Raw genomic sequence first — 21,931 nt, 5'->3', positions numbered from 1 at the left:
GTTTTAATGTTCAACTCGTGTGAAATGGGAGTTCAATTCAAGAGAAATGATAACTTTCAAGCGGAATGGGTGCAACCCGTGAATGAAGGTCTCAAGGTGCAATTCGTGCGAAATGGAGATCTGTTTCGCACGAAATGCTACTGAGGTCACCCAATCGGACGAATTTTTGTCAAATTGATCAGGTTTTAGGTCGATTTTAGGTCGATTTTAGGTCTAATTCTTTCAAAGATTGATTAAAACTATGTTTCGCTTGTTAGATGAAGAAATCAGTCCCTTTTAACCATGAAAACTCCGTTAATTTTGAAAAATGTGAAGAAGAATGTGTAGAAGTCAGAAATTTTAGTGACATCAGGCTGATTTGGTAAGAACTCTTCCTCCTGAGCTCTGATACCACATGTAGGATCGTTTTCACGACCAAAACGAGTCATTCAGAAGAGTTCTAATCAATACGAGAGGCGGAAACAAACGTATCAACTTTGAATCAGCTTGATTTACACACATAATCACTTTAATTGTCTTGTATATTGATATAACAATGTTTTACAGGCAGTAGACACTTTGGCAGCACCTCGGCACCGGAATTAGGAAGTTGTTCCAATGAAATGACAAGCACATGTATTTATAGAGTGACCATTTCGCATGGAATGGACAGGATCCATTTCGTGTGAAATGGACATTGTTCATTTCGTGCGAAATGGCCTTTGCCATTTCGTGCGGAATGGACAATGTTCATTTCGTGCGAAATAGCCTTTGCCATTTCGTGCGGAATGGTCCAATGCCTCTCAATACCTAATTTCTCGTACTTCGAGCCCTGATCTATCTAAACTATTACAAGACTCGATACAAGACGAAGTCGACAGACATATGCACCAACAATATATACTGTTTGAAATTTCAATATTATAGCATGTTTCTTGAATCATTAGGTTAAATGATTGAAACTTTATTAATACCCATCGTTTGATTTGATTCATAAGATCTAAATTTCAACGATTGAAACTAGTGTAAGCTGAATGTTTCTTGAATAATAAGGTTAAAAGATTGAAATTAGGGTAAGCTGAATATGATGGATTTGAGTAAGGGTTTGATTGGATGATTTTTGGATAGAGGTTTTGATTTCTCGGGTTTTGCAGAAGTTAAAAAACAAACAGTCTTCTTCTTGCAGACTGCAGAGGTTTGATCCTCCTCTTCAGCTACAGATGTCTGCAGATGTGGTCCGCAGACTGCAGACATTTTACCTCTGAAAAAACAAACAACACCTTAATAGTGGTATCAAAGCAGCCTTGATCCAATGGAGACACGCAAACAAATAAGAAAAGTTCATTGTTACGGGTCGAAGCCCATGCATGACAGGTCGGAGCCCATGCATTTCATGCAAGCCGAACAAGATAGAAGCCCAAAGGATGGTCCAGAGGGAAAAACTCACGTGTTTGCATAAGTGGGAATCGTTGCAACGTATCTTTTTATTTGTTATTCCTTAAATAATGGAGATAATAGGGATGCCCATATTTCCACTAACATTTACTTCCAGTTTGTTAGGAGTAGTTTGAACTTTTCTTATTTGTTTCCCTTTAAATTGTAATCGTTGAGTTAAAAGAAATCATCAGAAAATTGCTCCAAATATCTTCTCTCTTTTTGCTTTTTGAATTCCTTATTTTCTTGGCCTTTGAATCAATCTGTTCAACTCACTTAGGTGCTGTTTGTTTTTGCAGACATAAATTGTCTGCAAGCTGATTTCATTTGTTTTCATGTCTACAACTGAAGATGTGGTCTGAAACTCTACAAGCTGAAAATATAAGACTGTTTGTTTTTACTGTCTACATAAACTGAAAATATGTAACTGTCAAACTTATCTCATTATATAGAAGTCATTTAACATTCAAGTTACATAAAAATAAAATAATAAAACCAAGTTTAAAAACACAAAACATATAGTGAAATAAACTCAAAGTACATTGCTTTGCAATAATTCTTGTGCTATCTGATCTCGAAGTTGACTCATGAATTCACGGTCCGATGCACTTCCATGTTGAGCTACTTCTTCTTCAACACCATCTTGTGCATGTTCATCTCCATCTTGAAGACGTACAGTTGGGTGATCATATTCATAAAAAGGTCATCACTTAAGCCCTCTTTCCCTATAAAATTGTGAGGCGCAAAACATGGAATCGTAACATTTCATTGTGTAATTAACGAGAAGGAGGCCATTTTTTTAATATTGGAAAACATGCCTTTAATACCCAATAAGAACGTTCAATAACATTTCTAAGTTTTGCATGTGCGTGGTTGAATTTTTCTTTGTCAGTCAATGCACGATTTCGGCGAAAATCTCCAAGTCAATACCTCACATTTCGATAGTGTGCCATAAATCCACGAGTTTGTACATACGCAACATCACATAGATAATATTTGTGATACCCCATGAAAACGGACAACACAACTAGCTTCTCTAGTGACTATATGCTAAATTTCGGGACGAAATTTCTTTCAACTTGGGGATGAGTGACAACTCGTATAAATCCCCGTTACGTTACGCGTACCTTGTAAATTCATGTACGATATGTGACTTATATGTGGTGTGTGATTATTGTCTTTGATCGACTGTGTGCTTAGTAACGTGTAAAGTGAATTTCGTGAAACCAGAAACCAAAACCGAAGTATTGTGATACGTCAACATTATGAAACGAGATATTGTAGTAGGTTAATTGCGACACGGAACGTCTCATTTAGTTATGTTGAGAACTCGCGAAGTATCCACTTTATAAGTTTCGCAAAACCACCACTTTATAAGTTCGCCACTTTTTGAACCCAACCCCAAACCCACATCCCTCTCCTTTTGCGACATCAACCGGCCCAAACCCCACCCCATACCCCTTGCGTGAACAACAAGCCCAACCCACCACCCCTATTCCCTCTTGCGCAACAACCGGCCCAACCCCATCACCCACCCGATTGCTTTCTTGCGGCCCACTTAACCCAAACCGCCCCAAGCTCTCACCAGTTATATTACATACGTAACATGCATGAGGAAGCATAAAGTATTAAAACCCATAAAATAGTTCATAAATCATACTACCTCTGTCCCACTCAAAGTGTCCTACTTTGAATTTTCAAAGTCTTTGTTTATAAATTTTGACCTTAACTAATTTTGTTTGTGTTAGATAATACTTGATGAAAGTTATATGATTTGAGTGTGTTTTACAAGTGTTTTTATCAGGTTAATTTTCATCACGTTTTATATAACACAAAAAATATATAATTAAAGTCAAAGTTTATAAATAAAGACTTTGAAAATTCAAAATAAGACACATTTAGTGGGACGGAGGGAGTAAATCATAAAGTTCATTAGTAGGAATCCAACTGTGGATTCCTAGCCACAACGCCCACTCTGCGCGCAAGCTCCATTCCTGTACCTAACGACCTGCAAAGCATGCAGTAGTGTGTCAACAAAAGGTTGGCAAGTTCACAGTTGGTTGTTCATTTTAATGTTGTTCCAATAACCCAAAAGTGTTTCGAAAACCATAAGTTGTTAAGTTCCTTGTTCTCATAACCATATGCTGTGGGGGCTACCCCAATGTTTCAAACAACTAGACACGTACCATATCGACTACTGACTTAAGTTATGTTGAGTGCCCTGAGTCAATGTCTATCATCATTGACTAAGTGCCCAAGTACATTAGTCCACGCCCGTCCTCTGCGGCACGGGGTGAGGCTTGTCAGACCTAATAGCGCTATTTAACTAATGACCCAAACCGCCCCAAGCTCTCACCTGTTATGTTATATACGTAACATGCATGAGGAAGCATAAAGTATTAAAACCCATAAAATAGTTCATAAATCATAAAGTTCATTAGTAGGAATCCAACTGTGGATTCCTAGCCACAACGCCCACTCCACGCGCAAGCTCCATTCCTGTACCTAACGACCTGCAAAGCATGCAATAGTGTGTCAACAAAAGGTTGGCGAGTTCACAGTTGGTTGTTCGTTTTAATGTTGTTCCAAAAACCCAAAATGTTTTTAAATCCATAAGTTGTTATGTTCCTTGTTCTCATAACCATATGTTGTGGGGGCTACCCCAATGTTTCAAACCACTAGACTCGTACCATATCGACTAGTGACTTAAATTAATGTTAAGTGCCCTGAGTCAATGTCTATCATCATTAACTAAGTGCCCAAGTGCACAAGTATATTAGTCCACGCCCGTCCTCTGCGGCACGGTGTGAGGCTTGTCAGACCTAATAGCGCTATTTAACTAATGACCCGTTCGCCAATGGCCCAGCAATTAAGTCGATATAAAAATGAGGGGCTTAAGATAGAGTTGTTGTCTAGTAAGTTTAAGGTTGTCGCCCTTCCCAAGGAGAGCGGAGGTACGTATTCTACCCAAGGAGAATACGCAGGTTGCATCCCACCCAAGGGGGATTGTTGTTGTTTAACCCATTCCCAAACCACCGGGAATCCCATGCTTTGTAGAAAAAGTGTGAACTCACCTTTGGTTGCTCGGTTGGTCTCTTAAAATTGGTTAACAGTCAAGATAGGTCAATCACGTCCTAGTATGATTACCATTCGGTTCATTAGTGTGTTCAAATAAGGCATGCGGCTCCTACACGCATCTACCACATAACATGCACTCACTTTGACAATTTACACACATATACATATCCCACCTATAACTACATATAAACATGCGCACGATACTTCATATAACACTTTCGTTGACATTTAACAAGTTGGCTCATTATCAAATAACATAACCGACATCTAGAAACGCAAATCACAACATATAATGTTTCAGCTTTAACATCCAAAACTGGGCTGTTTTCAGGTATTTTTATAAAATAGTTATCTTGTTCCAAAAATTCTCAAAAATTTACAGAATGTTCTAAACGGTCCACATCACATTGTGTAAAAATCTCGGGACTCAATTCATTATCGATTATTTTATAAAAATCATTTACCGGGCTGCAATCAAATTCGTTACTTTCTGACTGTAGTCCATTGAAAAATTCATTTAAAATTCATCGTAAGTCCGATTGACGAAATTCTAGTTAGAGATTACGACGACACCTGTACCCATCTACTGTACGAATTTCATGACCTAACTCCATTCAGATTATAAGTTATGACGAAAAACATAACACATATTTTCTTCAGAAAAAACGCAGCTTTTGCTGCTGTACAAACCGTGCCTTTAAAAATAGCAAACGACCTCATAAAAACATGATTCCAATGCCATTTGAAGCGTTTTTCGAAAACGTATAATTTAGACATTAGAAAATCAATTTTTCAATTTATAACGGTCAGTTTACAGCCAACTGAAGTTGGATGTTTTCGTTAATCAGCATCCTGTTTTTCGTTTAAACGATACCAAAACGTGTGTAAACGATCCCGACACTTCCTAATAATAACTAATAGCTGATTAACCATCAATTATCACCTAATCATATCAATAATCACAAAACCCTAGATATAAAGCATCATGATTTTCACAAAAACGCAACCAATGATCATTTATGCATACATATCATCAATTAATTCAACAAATCGCATACTCAACCGAAATTAATCATGCAACAACAAAAACCCTAGCATAATAAATCAATATCACAGCCATGTCTACACAATTTCACACCATGAATCGCAATCCAAACAAGAATAGCGAATAGAGGGGCCAACGAGGAAGAAGGAAGCGAACAAGAAGCTGAACTGGAAGCTAGTTTGCGCACCGGGGGGGGGGGGGGGGTTCTCCTGGCCGTCGCACACAATAGGGGTGTTAGGGTTTTGGTTTTTGTTGTTTGCTCTCCATGCATAATACGTATAATAAAACATAAGGGGTTTTAGGCTTAATGGGTTGCAAGGGACTATGAGGTGTGGGTTGGGCTCCTTAGTTCGCACAAGGGGATTGGGGGTTGGGCTTGTTGGTGGCGCAAAAAGGAGAGGGGTTGGGTTTAATAAGTGACGGTTTCGCAAGTTTCACGAAATAACTAATTAAAAGGTTTCGTATCGCAAAGCAATATATTACAACGCTTCGTTTCACAAAATAACGTATTCCAATATCTCAGTTTCGGGTTTCGGTTTCACGTAATTCACATCACACATTACCAAGTTTCGTAATCATTCAAGAAAATAATCAAACAACTTATTCAATTCATATAACGTAAGTGTAATTAAAAAGTAAAGCGAAACGTCACAAGGATTTATACGAGTTGTCACATTAACCCCAAGTTGAAAGAAATTTCGTCCCGAAATTTAGCACATAGTCACTGGAGAAGCTATTTGTGTTATGCATTTTCCCGGGGTGTCACATCATCCCCCAGTTGGTTTGGAATTTCGCCCCGAAATTCCGAAGTAGCTTCAGCACTGGACTCACCTCTCTTACACAACTGGGAAACTTGTGTTTCATCCGGTCCTCCCATTCCCAAGTGAACTCTGGGCCACGACGGGAGTTCCAACGAACCCGAACAATAGGTATTTGGTTCGTTTAAAAGTCTTGATTTACGTTCCCTAAACTCCACCGGTTCCTCGACGAAGCACAACTGGTCGTCGATAGTGACTTCCTTGAAAGGAATAAAGAGGGTCTTATCTGATAAACACTTCTTCAGATTCGACACGTGGAAGACGTTGTGAACATCACTGAGTTCTTTGGGTAGAGTTAGTCTGTAGGCCACCTTGTCGATTTTCTCCGTGATTCCAAAAGGTCCGACATATTGCGGATTAAGTTTTCCCCGTTTGCCAACACGAACGACACCTTTCCATGGTGAGACTTTAAGTAGCACATGATCCCCAACCTGGAACTCAAGCGGTTTCCTACGCTTATCCGCGTAGCTTTTCTGACGATCACGAGTTGCCGCCATTTTTTGTCTGATTTGAGCAATCTTTTCCGTCGTGTCGACAACGAGTTCTGGGCCAGTAATTTGGCTATCGCCAATTTCTGCCCAGCATAGAGGTGATCGGCATTTCCGCCCGTACAAGGCCTCGAATGGAGCAGCTTTGATGCTGGTGTGGTAGCTATTGTTGTATGAGAACTCCACTAAAGGTAGGTGTCTTTCCCAGCCGTTACCAAAATCGATAACACACGCTCGAAGCATGTCTTCTAGAGTCTGGATTGTGCGTTCAGTCTGCCCATCCGTCTGAGGGTGATACGTTGTGCTCATGTCTAGACGTGAACCGAAGGATTTGTGCATCGCCTGGCACAACTCAGATGTAAAGCGTGAGTCTCGATCAGGGATGATAGAAGTTGGCACTCCGTGCCTGGAGACTACTTCCTTCAAATAGAGGTTTGCGAGTGTAGAAAACTTGTCAGTTTCCTTGATTGCCAGAAAGTGTGCAGACTTAGTTAGTCGATCCACGATCACCCAGATGGTGTCGTTTCCCCACTGAGATCTAGGTAAGCTAGTGACGAAATCCATGGAAATTTGCTCCTATTTCCATGTTGGGATCTCGGGTTGTTGGAGGTGTCCTGATGGCTTTGGTATTCAACCTTAACTCTGGCACACGTCAAGCATTTACTAACATAGGTCGCTATGTTAGCCTTCATACTAGGCCACCAGTATGTGGTTTTGAGATCGTGGTACATCTTATCAGAGCCAGGATGTATCGAGTAATGAGACTTGTGTGCCTCATCCATCACAAGCTCACGTAGATTACCATAAAATGGAACCCAGATACGTCCCGCCAAATAGTAAGCACCATCTTCCTTTAGTTCTAGCCGCTTCTCCAATCCCCGTAGGGACTCAGCTTTGAGGTTTTCTTCCTTCAATGCTTCAATCTGTGCAACACGAATCTGGGTAGGAAGACTTGAGTGAATTGTAAGTTGTAATGCACGTACACGCTTAGGTTTGGTTTCCTTCCGACTGAGGGCATCGGCCACAACGTTGGCCTTGCCGAGATGATACTTGATCACGTTGTCGCATGTTCAACTCCATCTGATCAAAGATATGTTGGAGGATCCTGTGATGGGTGTAAATGGTGCATTTGGTACCGTACAGGTAATGTCTCCATATCTTGAGTGCAAATACTACTGCTCCCAGCTCCAAATCGTGGGTAGTGTAGTTCTTTTCGTGGACCTTGAGCTGGCGTGATGACTAAGCAATAACTTTTTCACGTTGCATCAACACACAACCAAGTCCTTGGATTGACACGTCGCAATAAACCACGAAGTCTTCTGTGCCTTCAGGTAACGAAAGAATGGGGGCGCTACAAAGTTTCTCCTTCAATTGTTGAAACGCGGATTCCTAAGCGTCACACCATCGGTAGGTGACATCCTTCTGTGTTAGAGTAGTAATAGGTTGCGCAATCTTTGAGAAATCCTTGATAAACTGTTGGGATTGAACCCTACCAGAGGAACAGATAATGAAAGCCAAAACCGGATCACAACTGTGGACTCAAAATAAGCACCTGTTTGCACTTGGCTTTCCCCTTGACAGTGGTAATCTAACAGCTGATAGATCTTAAGTACTGCTCACTATAACAACTGATGAACCAAACACTGATGAAACTCTAAAGACTGCTGAAGACAAACACTGTTGCTCTATCTACTGTTGTTTCCTAAGTACTGCTGAAGACACAAGCACTGCCCATTCAAGGACCGATCACCTTTGGAGAAAGCACTGATGCTCAACATCAGTGCTCAGGCTACAATAGCGGAACGTGAAGCAGTAGTTATCTCTTGTTTTGTATTGTACTTATAATCAGTTGTTAAACATCAGTAGTTTGTATAGAACAGTGTTTATAGGTTGTTAGGTTGTTAGATGTCACTATCATGGTGACGTCAGCTGAGATGCCGCAGTGGTTTGGTTTGCCTATAAATGGAGCAGTGCCCTGTACTGTTACATTTGATTGACTGAGTGGATTCTTCCTCTCCAGTCCAATCCTTTCATCTTGTGCAACCAACCTTGGAGTATCAGGCTGAGAGGGAGCTTAGTTCTGTAAGCATGCTTGTAATCATTTGCTTTGTAATTGAATCATTCAACTAAATGAGAAGCATTTGTTTACTAAACTATTTTCTCTCTTGATTGTGTTTACAAAGTTTGTTTTTCATTTCAGCTGCACTTAATCTTATTTTATATTCATTGATTCATCAAATTCATACAAACAAGCTCAATCATGATAGCCTTCGATCCTAACAATTGGTATCAGAGCTTGGACAGTCAAATTTGATTTAACAATCATTTTGACGTAAACAGTTCAGCTCAAAATTCGTTGATACTAAGGTTGATTGTATTTAGTTGAAAAACAGAGCAACAAAAAATCATGCTCAAAATGATGAATCAGATACTCTGTAAAACAACCAAGATGTCATAAGATTCACAAATTTCAAATAACAAGTGATGTCATGCTCAAATCACTCATAGTTTTCAGATCTGACAACATGTCTGGCAACTATGTATGACTATCTTCATTCAAAATTGATTTCAACTGTTGTTATGGAATTTGTGATGATTTTATCATGTTTTATGCTAAAGTATGAACCTCAAATTAACAAAACCTATGTTCATGTGAACATTAGTGTTTTGCTAACTTAGAAAGAGGAAAATAAAACTTTAGTCATGAGATCTTATGTGTTAGAAGGCAGGATGAGAATCCTCAAAAGGACTAAATCAACCCTGTCAAAACACATTAAGAAAATCAGGGGTCAAAAACAATCCAAATCATAAGTAATGTGAGATTTGGTAATAAAACATGTTCACACGTGGCCAGATCTCTCAAAACATTACTGGAAAATGATTCAGGATTAAGTATTTCCAAAATAAAATCTCCCAGTAAGTATTTTAGTACTTATGAAAGGGAAGGGTAAAAAGGGAAGAAGAAAATGAACAAAACTCAAAAGTATGTTTATCTCAAAACTTTTGAAAATCAAAAGAAAAGAGTATAAACACAAAACACCTATGAGTCAAAAGTTGGGGAAACAATGGTCATCATGCAACTGTGTGCATTCATTAATTCAGGAAATGTTCAGGTAAAATTAGTATCCCTGTGATTGAACTTTTTTTTTGAAAGGAAAACTTCATTAAAACACAACTTGCAAAGTCCTCAAAGCAAGGACTTACGAGAGAACAAACGAAGATACATCAACCCAAAGGGCAAATACACCAAGTTTTCCAATCTATATCTTTCCATCTAGTCCTATTTCGTAACCAAAAATAAGCCGTAGATTTAATATTCTCCACAATCTGAATAGGACTCCGCTTCTTGTCGTTGAAAATCCGGTCATTGCGCTCAATCCACAAAACACACATAAAAGTGATTGAACTTAGAAGAGGATTTTGTAATCAATTGATAAGGAAATGATCCCAAACTCTAATCATAAAACTTGAAGATGACATGATTGTGAACTTACTTGAATAGTGACCAGATCCTTTTGATGTCATTTTCAACATTTTTATAGAAGTTTTTCTCAGAATAAAACCAGATATATTATTTTTTATATATAATATATTTTGTACTTTTTACTCGTTTTTGATAGTAAAAGGTTCATCTCTGGTCAGGATGTAATTTCCTTATTTTTGTGTGAAATTGTTATTCCTAAAACTGATCAGAAGGAAATGGTACACATGTCATGGTCATGTTAAGCTCAAGTTTGTTTATCACAGATCAAAAATTGATTGCAAATTGATTTTGAACTACTGAGAAACTCATGTTCTAGTTCAAATAATTAGACACAAAATGAGTAGCCTTAGTAGAAAAGTCTTCATCATCTGGGATGACTAAACCACTGTCAGGAAAAAGTGAACATGTGGCAAACCTAGAACATAATCTCCTAAGAAAAATTGCTGACAAATTAAACTTGATAATCTACATCTAAAAATGTAGTTAAGAATAGCATTCTTGCAGAATAACAGATGTAGAACATGATATTGAGCTTATACAAGACAAAATCAATCCTCACATCTGATTAAACAGATGCTAAAATTATTTGTCAAAAGTTAGAACACTGCTGCACAAACAGTTGTTCTGCTAATGGTCTTCATTTTGTTTTCTACTACTGTTTTCCCTTAACTGCTGTTGTGCCTCAACATCTGCCTTCTAAAGTCTGTCCACTGTTGAAAGTCAACCCCTGCTCTTTTATTTTCTTGATAAGCACTGTTGTATAAAATCAGTGTTTTATCCACTGATATGCTATCCACTGATGTAGTAAAAGCATCCACTGATGGTAAAAATCACCCACTGCTTCATTTATTACCGTTGTAACCACTGGCCGTTTGTTTCATCAGTGGCTCCCAAAACAACTGTCCTCCATTATTTACTTTTCCATCAGGGGTCGACACGTGGTCAGCTTTTTAGTCGTCAGATCATTATAACCGCTGCCACGTCAGCATTTACTTTTTACCTAAAATAAAACCCTGATTAAACCCAAACAGGGGCTCACACTGTCGAATTGAATTCCAGACATTCTCTTCACAAAGCAGTTTCCCACTCATAACTCCAAAACATTCTTCGATCTTCTTCATCAAAAAATGACGAAATCAAAATCGAAGTCAAAATCAAAATCATCTTCTTCCTCCGCTCCCACAGACGCCACTCAAATGGCCGCTGAAACCATTGAAATCCCATACAAATCACCTCATAACTATTTGGGTCTTCTCACAAAACCCACTTCCACAAACACTTTCAATTCAATCATCGACACCATATCTGCATCAAAGTATAAAACTTTGCTTACAGTAGATGCTCCCATTTATCAAGAAACCCAGAGAGAGTTTTGGAAAAATGCTACTCTTGAAAAAAAAAAGATAACGTCATCAAAGCCATAAACTCCTCAATAAAGGGTAAAGCCATCCAAATCACTCCGCAATCTATTTCAGAAGTCTTTAAACTCGATGATCAGAAAGGTAAAACTTCTTTTTCAAAAACCGAGTTGAAAAATGATTTCTTGAACAGGGGATATGCAGAACAACTAAAAAGAGATACCTTACAAAAAGGTTACTTCCCTTCTGCACCTAGGTTTTTGTTTCACACTCTTTTGATGTGTGCTTCAAATAAAACAACATCTTTTAATGAAATACCATTAAAAATCCAATGTCTGGGTTATGCTATTTTAAATAATAAAGATTACAATTACTCCCAGGAGATTTTTAATGACATGGTAAAAAATGTTGACAGCAAAGCATTTCTGCTCTTTCCACGATTTCTAAGCTACTATTTTGAACAAAAATTTGAAAAGGAAGATGCAGATTTACCCAAACAAGGTTCTCATTTTAAAATAAATGGTTTAACGTCTGAAACATTCTCTAGAATGATGGCACCTATAAAAATAAAAGCAGAGGTACCTGAGCAAAATTTGGCAGATGAAACTGCTCCTCAGGTATCAACTGCTGAGCCCACTGCTCCAGGTGATCAAAGCAGCACACCCACTGTCTTGAAACCCACACCTGCCACCACTAAAAAGACCAAAAAGAAAACATCCAGAAAGCCCACCAAACCCAAAACAAAGGCACCTCTAGAAGATGAGATCCCAGAGTCAATGCCAGTGACAGCACAAAAGTCACCAATAACCACTGCTGCTACTTCCTCACAGCAGATGGAAGAAAGATCTCAACCCTTGCCTCAAACTCCTCCTGCATCCTCACAAAAGGACCAGGTTGTAAACACAGGGACACCACAATATGAAGCTCTGGACCCACTCGGATCCATCTTCCACAGTCCTGATCCCAAGGACATGTCTCTTTCAACTCCTTTACCCTCACCCCCTACTTTACCACTATCCATTATACCTTTGTTGCATGCAGTTGATGCTACACAGACACAAACCAGTTCCTCTCAATCACCTATCACTGAGAGTATACTCCCACAGGTGACTGGGTCTAATGCTGATATCTCTGCTATCCCAGCAACAACTGAGAAGGTTACACTGCAGGAGTTACAAGTAATTCCTGTCAGTAGTTCAAGCGGAGCAGCAACTACAAATGTTGGATCAACAGATCTGCATTTGGCCAGTTGTTTCATTAGTAAGACTCCCTTGAAGGCAATTTCTACATTAACACCTATGATAACCACCAGAGAGTATGTATTGCCCTCTGGACCCTCAAAAGGTTATCTGGTGTTGAAGAAAGAAGTCCCCAGTACCAAGAACAAGGGGCATCAATGAATGACTTTTGGGACTCTGTTCCTAAGTCACACATTGGTACAACCACTGCTGGTGGGGATTCAGATGATCCTGTTAATTCGGGTGATGATTCAAAATATCAGAAATTGACGGGCAGGGTTGAAAACCTGGAAACCTCAGTTGCTGAAATAAAGGATATGGTGCAGCAGCTGTTAAAAGCTCAGAAAGCCCAATCCATTGTTGTTCCAGCTCAAGCACCTGCACAACAGGCACCTGCTGCAAATGAGTTATGGAACATGTTCCAACCATTGCTGGAAAGACAAAAGCAGATGGCTGATCAGCAGCATGCTATGCATGTACAAAAGCTGACAAACATGGTGGAGTCAAGATTTAAAGATACTCAGGTAGATATTAAAGCTATCAAGGCTCATATACAAAGTGCTTCTGGAAAAGTTCATCCCACTGTCCTCTTCATGAATGAACCCTTCCCAGATAATGCCAAAAAGGGGGAGAAGATCAAGTGGAAAAAGAAAGGAATTGATGATGGCATCTTTATTGAGCCAGAAAATAGCCAAACCAAAGCTACTGTATCAACACACACCACATCATCACACCCCACCATAACCACTGCTCCACCATCATATATGATCACATCACCAACAACAACTTCACCATCAAAATCAGCCACCCCATCATCACCTCCTGCCAAAAAGCAGAAGACAGCAGATGTTACAACATCTGCTGTAATGACAACAGTGGTTGAAACACCAGTTGTTCCAACTACTGTTAGTCAGTCACTCATCACCACTCAAACCACTGCCATCACAACCCCTGCTCAAAAGCAGAAGACATCTGCTGACATATCAGTAGTTGTAATGACAACAGCAGTTGAAACACCAGTTGTTTCAACCACTGTTAGTCAACCATCCACCACTGCTCTCACCATTCTCACATCACAACCAGCAAAGCTCTATACCAGAAAAAGAAAACTTACTCAGGCAAATGAGGACAAACATGATCCCATTGCTGCAAAATTATCCATTGGAACTAGAAGCTATAAAAAATGAGATGAGGCAATTCTACACTAATGATGATCCTTCAAACAGAAGATTTCCTTCACTCATTGGCTTCATAGTCCCAGAAGTCATGGATGAATACCTTGAGCTCAAAGCAAGACAGGCTAAGATAAGAGCCAAGGTTGAATGTGAAGGTCAAAGTGCTGAAGCCATTGCTGAAAGATTGGAATTTCTGCTCACAAAAGTTAAACAGATAAAAGATTTTGCACAAGAGCTAAGCAAAGAAAAGGCAGATCAACAAAAAGAGATGAGAAGAAAACTTCTTGCATACATCATGCAAGAAAAATTTTATCCTGTTGAAGAAAACCAATTTGAAGAATGGCCAATAGTGGCTTTAAAGCATGAAGCTGACAGGATTGATAGAATCAAGAATGATCCTAAAAAGAAGAAGAATGCTCCAAATTGGAGCAAATACAAAAGGCTCATCGTTGATCTAACTGTTGAGTACAAAAGAAAGAAACAGGAGCTGGTGGATGCAAAAATGGATACTGCCGAAGCCATATCAAAATGGTCAAAGCAGCAGACTGATGAAGCCTATGAAAGGCTGAAGAAAAGAAAGATAACTGTTTCAGGTACTTCAAAGAAGCGTGAACAAATGATGAAGCTTGAACAACAGATTGAAAACCTCCAAAAACTATTCAAATCAGCAGATAATCCTATTCTTGTGTCAAACCAAGAAGAAGGAAAACAGTTGTCTAGTGAAGAGGTAAAAGAAAAGGAAGGTGAGTACTTCAAGGATATCATCATGAAAATGGGTCTAAAAGAAGATACCTCAGCAAAACTTCAAAACCTTTTTAAAGAGGTATTAACCAAACCTGCATCACCAAACACTTCAACAGGCATGACAGACATTGAGAGGCAAGAGCTAATTGAAAGAGAGACTGCAGAAGATGTAGATGCAGCAAATGATGTCATTGAGAAGGCCCTCAAACAAATGTCTGACAGCTTACAACTTTTCACAAGGCCAACATCTCCAAACTCATCCGGAAATAAATCTCTCGCAAGAAACCCATTAGGATTAAAAGTACTAAAGTGGATGTCTGATCAAAAGACCCACGTATTAACCTTGGTCAGATCCAATGGCGAAATGAAGTATATATCAAGGAAAGAAGCACTAGGCCTTAGTGTTGAAGATTTGCAGGATCTCGTTGAACTTACATTGTGTAGGGATGAAGATGACTAGAGTTCCAAGGAATTTGAAGCAGAATTTAAAAGACAAGCAAGGGAACTTCTGATGAGGAATAAAGGTCTAGAATAATGAAGGGTTTTGGCATTATCTGTTCCAGAGGGAGATTGTTGGGATTGAACCCTACCAGAGGAACAGATAATGAAAGCCAAAACCGGATCACAACTGTGGACTCAAAATAAGCAGCTGTTTGCACTTGGCTTTCCCCTTGACAGTGGTAATCTAACAGCTGATAGATCTTAAGTACTGCTCACTATAACAACTGATGAACCAAACACTGATGAAACTCTAAAGACTGCTGAAGACAAACACTGTTGCTCTATCTACTGTTGTTTCCTAAGTACTGCTGAAGACACAAGCACTGCCCATTCAAGGACCGATCACCTTTCGAGAAAGCACTGATGCTCAACATCAGTGCTCAGGCTATAACAGCGGAACGTGAAGCAGTAGTTATCTCTTGTTTTGTATTGTACTTATAATCAGTTGTTAAACATCAGTAGTTTGTATAGAACAATATTTATAGGTTGTTAGGTTGTTAGATGTCACTATCATGGTAACGTCAGCTGAGATGCCTCAGTGGTTTGGTTTGCCTATAAATGGAGCAGTACCCTGTACTGTTACATTTGATTGACTGAGCAGTCCAATCCTTTCATCTTGTGCAACCAACCTTGGAGTATCAGGCTGAGGGGGAGCTTAGTTCTATAAGCATGCTTGTAATCATTTGCTTTGTAATTGAATCGTTCAACTAAATGAGAAGCATTTGTTTACTAAACTATTTTCTCTCTTGATTGAGTTTACAAAGTTTGTTTTTCATTTCCGCTGCACTTAATCTTATTTTATATTCATTGATTCGTCAAATTCATACAAACAAGCTCAATCATGACAGCCTTCGATCCTAACATAAACCTTCGGTAATAACTCGTTAAACCCAAGAATTGACGGATTTCAGTTGGAATACGAGGCGCAGGCCAGTTCTTGATCGAATTAATCTTGGATGGATCAACGTGAATTCCATCTTCATTGACTACGTGGCCTAGGAAATGGACTTCAGGAAGCCAAAAGTCACATTTCGAGAACTTAGCGTAGAGCTGTTCTGTTCAAAGAAGTTCCAGAATAAGTCGCAGATGATGCTCGTGCTCCTCCTGACTCTTAGAATAAATCAGGATGTCATCGATGAAAACAATAACGAACGTATCCAAATACGGTTTGCAAACTCGGTTCATCAGATCCATGAAAACTGCTGGTGCGTTCGTCAGCCCGAAGGGCATGACCAAGAACCCGTAGTGTCTGTAACGAGTCCTGAATGTTGTCTTAGAGACGTCTTCATCCCGGACTCTCAGCTGATGATAGCCCGATCTCAGATCAATCTTAGAATACAAGCTTGACCCTTGCAACTGATCGAACAGGTCATCGATACGAGGAAGGGGATAACGGTTCTTCACGGTCACCTTGTTGAGTTTGCGGTAGTCTATTCACTTATGGAAGGTACCGTCTTTCTTCTTCACAAACAAGACAGGGGCTAAACGATGTGGTGCACGAGCTATAGGTGCCGCTCCAGGAGTTAGCTCGATTTGAAATTCAACTTGGCGAAAAAGCGGTAGATCAGGTAATTCTTCAGGAAATTCCTCAGGAACGTCGCGTACGATCGGGATGTCCTCAATCTTCTTCTCTTTCGATGAAGTATCGGCAACAATGGCTAGAATGGCAGTGTGGCCCTTTCGCAGACAATTCTGGGCCTTAAGGAACGAGATGATGCCCACGACAGCACTACTCATGTCGTCATGAACAATAAGAGGTTAATTGCTAGGACGAAACATTACGTTTGTCATATGTACGATTTTACGGAACAAGGTATAGTACAGTGATTGTACAAGTTTTCAAAACATGCAATTTTGGGTAAGGTAACAACTCAGCACAATAAATATCTTTAAAACAATAAAATAAAAGAAAATTGATCAAATTAAACTGTAAAAGTTACTACAATGAATTTCCGCAAAAGTTTTAAACATCACGATTGTTCATACGAAACAAAAGAAAAAAAGATAGATAAACAAGTGGAAAGACGAGTCAGTCGTCTACGTACCCATCCCCGAGGTCCTCATGATCGTCCTCGTCTTCATCACTCTCCGGGGCCTCTTCTTCTTCTTCCGGCTCTTCCGGTTCTTCATCGGACTCTTCCTCCGGCTCGAGAGGTGCCGGGGCTGGAGCTGGCTCGGGTGCAGGTGCGGGTGGCATTTGCCCTGGGGCCTCTTCCAACTAATGGATCCTCCAATGCAACATAATAATCCTATCGCCATACGAGTCAAGCCTTTCCCTATCCGCACGAACGTCTCCCATTATTAGACCTCGTACCTTGCGCCCCTTTAAAGTTTCTTTCTTCAAATCAACTGTTCTCTCAAAGAGCACCTCTATCTGCTCTCCTTGAGATCGTACCTGCCATTCTAGGGTAACAACTCGTTTCAGTAGTGACTGATTTTGTTCCATTGAGATCTGGTTTTGCTCTATTAACATCTGGTTATAATCCTTAAGAGCCTTTATCACAGCAGACTCGATTTGAGCGCTGATCGGATTAACTGACAGTGCATGTGTAGGTCGGGAGGACGACTCCCCGCCCTGCGCGAGTCTCTTTCGATAAGCCGCACGCGTCTCCACCTGACGCGAGGGTGAGTGAGTAGCAGCGGGTGCCTTCCCTGGCGCTCGGGACTGGTCGGATGATGAAGACATGCCTGTCGAGTTAATGAAGTAACATACATGTTAAGCCAAAAGAACACACATTCACAAAGCACTAAAAGAGAATGTCGACGCAGAAGTGTGGAAAAGAATGACAGAAGAGAGTAAGCATACAGGGTTTCATGCAAACAGTTGAGTGCCAAATCGAGCACACTGGGGCTAAGAAAGGTAACATGCTACAATGTTAATTAAGTATACCATAAGCAACACACCATGCAAATGTAAACTAACAAGTAGGCTACATAATCTAAAGTGTTGAGCCTTGCACGTGGAGCGAAGTGTCGTTGTGGGTCGTTGAGCATTTGCATGGTGTGTCGTTGTGGATCGTTGAGCATTCGTTCCATGTGCAAGGCTCAACACTTTAGATGGTATGATTTATGTTATATAGCCTACTTGTTAGTTTGCATTTGCATGGTGTGTTGCTTATAGTATACTTAATTGACATTGTAGAATTGTTTCCTTTATTAGCCCAATGTGCTCGCTTTGGCACTCAACTGTTTGCATGAAACCCTATGTGCTCACTTTATTCTGTTGATCTTTTCCACACTTCTGCGTTGACATTCTCTTTTTTGTGCTTGGTGAATATGTGTTCTTTTGGTTTAATGTGTATGTTACGTCATAAACTCGACAGGAATGTCTACATCATCCGCATCCCGGGCGCCAGGGAAGGCACCCGCTGCTACTCACTCACCCCCGCGTCAGGTGGAGACGCATGCGGCTTATCGAAAGAGACTCGCGCAGGGCGGGGAGTCGTCCTCCCGACCTACACATGCACTGCCAGTTAGTCCGATCAGCGCCCAAACCGAGTCTACTGTGATAAAGGCTCTTAGGGATTATAACCAAATGTTGATAGAACAAAACAAGATCCTAATGGAACAAAATAAGTCACTGCTGAAACGAGTTGCTACCTTAGAAGGGCAGGTAGGATCTCAAAGAGAGCAGATACAGGTGCTCTTAGAGAACGGTTGATTTGAAGAAAGAAGCCTTAAAGGGGCGTGAGGTACAAGGTCTAATAATGGGAGACACTCGTGTGGATAGGGAAAGGCTTGACTCGCATGGTAATAGGATTAATATGTTGCATTAGAGGGTCCATCAGTTGGAAGAGGCCCCAGGGCAAATGCCACCCGCACCTGCACCCGAGCCAACCCCAGCCCTAGCACCTCCCGATCCGGAGGAAGAGTCCGATGAAGAACCGGAAGAGATTCCGGAGGAAGAGCCAGGAGAAGAAGAAGAAGAAGAAGAGGAGAAGCCGGAAGAGGCCCCTGAGAGTGACGGAGACGAGGACGATGGTGAGGACCTCGGAGATGGGGACGTGGACGACTGACTCGTCTTCCCACTAGTTTATCTATCTAATTCTTTCGTTTTGTGTTAACAATCATGATGTTTAAAACTTTTGCGAATATTCGTTGTAGTGACTTTTATGGTTTAATTTGATCGGATTTCTTTTGTTTTAATATGTTAAAGTGTTTCTTGCACTGAGTTGTTACCCTACCCTAATTTGCATGATTTGAAAACTTGTATAATCATTGTATGATACCTTATCTCGTAAAACTGTACGTATGTCTAACATAATGTCTCGTCTTAGCAATAAACCTCTTACTATTCATGGTTACAAGGGTGGTGCTGTCATGGGCATCATCTTGTTCCCGAGGTACTCTCTGAGGGATTACATGGTCTACCGCCTCGTTGCCGAGTCGAGTTTCAAAGTGAGTTAACTTCTAGAGCAGTACCTATAGCTCGCACGCTCTATCGTTTAGCCCCATCCGAACTACAAGATTTGTCCCCACAACTACAGGAACTGTTGGACAAAGGTTTCATTCGTCCTGGTCCGTCGTCCCCTTCCACGCATCGATGACCTGTTCGACCAGTTGCAGGGTCGAGCTGCTATTCTAAGATTGATCTCAGATCAGGCTATCATCAGCTGAGGGTCCGAAACGAAGACATCTCCAATACAACACTCAGGACTCATTACGGACACTACGAGTTCCTGGTTATACATTTCGGGTTGACAAACGCACCTGCGGTTTTCATGGATCTTAGGAACCGGGAGGAGCACGGACATTATCTGCGACTTATTCTGGAACTTCTTCGAACAGAGCAACTCTAGGCTAAGTTCTCGAAATGTGACTATTGGCTTCGTGAAGTCCATTTCCTAGGCCACGTAGTCAAGGAAGATGTGATTCACGTTGATCCATCCAGGATTGACTCGATCAAGAACTGGCCTGCACCTCATACCCCAACTGAAATCCGCCAGTTCTTGGGTTTGACGGGTTACTACCGAAGGTTTATTAAGGATTTCTCGAAGATTGTGCAGCCCCTTACTACTCTAACTTAGAAGAGTGTCCCCTGCCGACGGGGTGATGCTCAGGAATCCGTGTTTCAACACTTAAAGGGGAAGCTTTGTAACGCCCCCATTCTTGCGTTATCTGAAGGCACATAAGACTTCGTGGTTCATTGTGACGCATCTGTTCAAGAACTTGGTTGCGGGTTGATGCAACGTGAGAAAGTCATTGCTTACGCATCACGCCAACTCGAGGTTCACGAAAAGAACTACAATACCCACGATTTGGAAGTGGGAGCAGTCGTGTTAGCACTCAAGATATGGAGGCATTACTTGTACGGTACCAAGTGCACCATTTACACCGATCACAAGAGTCTCAAGTATATCTTCGATCAGAAGGAGTTGAACATGCGACAGCGTCAATGGGTCGAACTCCTCAACGACTACGAGAGCGCAATAAATACCTGTTAGGCAAGGCCAATGTTGTGGCTGATGCCCTCAGTCGGAAGGAAACCAAACCTAAGCATGTACGTCCGTTACAGCTTACTATCCACTCTAGTCTTCCTATCCAAATCCGTGATGCTCAGGTTGAAGCATTGGAGGAAGAGAACCTTAAAGTTGAGTCCCTGCGGGGCATGGAAAGGCGACTTGAACTCAAGTAAGACGATACTTACTATTTTGTAGATCGTGTATGGGTCCCATTCTATGGAAACCTACGAAGCGCACAAGTCTCGTTACTCGGTGCATCCTGGTTTTGACAAGATGTACCAAGATCTCAAAACTTTTACTAGGTGGTCCCACAGGAAAGCTGACATAGCGACCTATGTTAGTAAATGCTTGACCTGTGCTGGTGTTAAGGTGGAATACCAGAAGCCATCAGGATTACTGCAACAACCCGAGATCCCCACATGGAAATGGTAGCAGATTTCCATGGATTTTGTCATCGGCTTACCTAGATCTCAGCGAAGAAACAATGCCATCTGGGTGATCGTGGATCGACTAACCAAGTCTGGACCTTTTCTGGCAATTAATGAAACTGACAAGTTTTCTACACTCGCAGACATCTATCTGAAGAAAGTAGTCTCTAGGCACGAAGTGCCAACTTCTATCATTTCCGATCGTGACCCGCGCTTTTGCATCCGATTTGTGGCAGGCGATGCGCAAATCCTTTGGCTCATGTCTAGACATGAACACAGCTTCTCACCCTCAGACAGATGGGCAGGCTGAACGCACCATCCAAACTCTTGAAGACATGCTTCGAGCGTGTGTTACCGACTTTGGTAACGGCTGGAAAAGACATCTGCCTTTGGTGGAGTTTTCATACAACAACAGTTACCACACCAGTATCAAGGCTACTCCGTTTGAGGCGTTGTACGAGCGGAAATGCCGATCACCTCCATGCTGGCAGAAGTTGGCGGCAGCCAAATCACTGGCCCATAACTCGTTATCGACACAACGGAGTGGTGTTCACAATGTCTTTCACGTGTTGAATCTGAAGAAGTGTCTGCTAAATGAGACCCTCATTGTTCCTTTCAAGGAACTCGTCATCGACGACCAGCTGCGTTTCATTGAGGTACCAGTGGAAATCATGAATCGGGAAATCGAGACTCTTAAAC

At 40.9% G+C, this 21,931-nt stretch overlaps 1 protein-coding gene across 1 annotated transcript; it reads left to right on the top strand.

Annotated features, from left to right (window-relative positions):
* The first annotated feature begins 18,667 nt into the window (after window positions 1–18,667).
* Window positions 18,668–19,358, top strand: LOC110944911 (neurofilament medium polypeptide-like). The gene is made up of 2 exons (XM_022186554.1): window positions 18,668–18,982; window positions 19,119–19,358. Exons 1-2 carry the CDS (start codon window positions 18,668–18,670, stop codon window positions 19,356–19,358), a joined length of 555 nt encoding a protein of 184 aa, XP_022042246.1.
* Window positions 19,359–21,931: the final 2,573 nt, after the last annotated feature.

The sequence above is a fragment of the Helianthus annuus genome, chromosome 6 (assembly GCF_002127325.2).
Source record: "Helianthus annuus cultivar XRQ/B chromosome 6, HanXRQr2.0-SUNRISE, whole genome shotgun sequence".
NCBI lineage: Eukaryota > Viridiplantae > Streptophyta > Magnoliopsida > Asterales > Asteraceae > Helianthus > Helianthus annuus.
The sequence above is the reverse complement of the archived record's forward strand: the minus strand, read 5'-3'. Positions and strand labels throughout refer to the sequence as shown.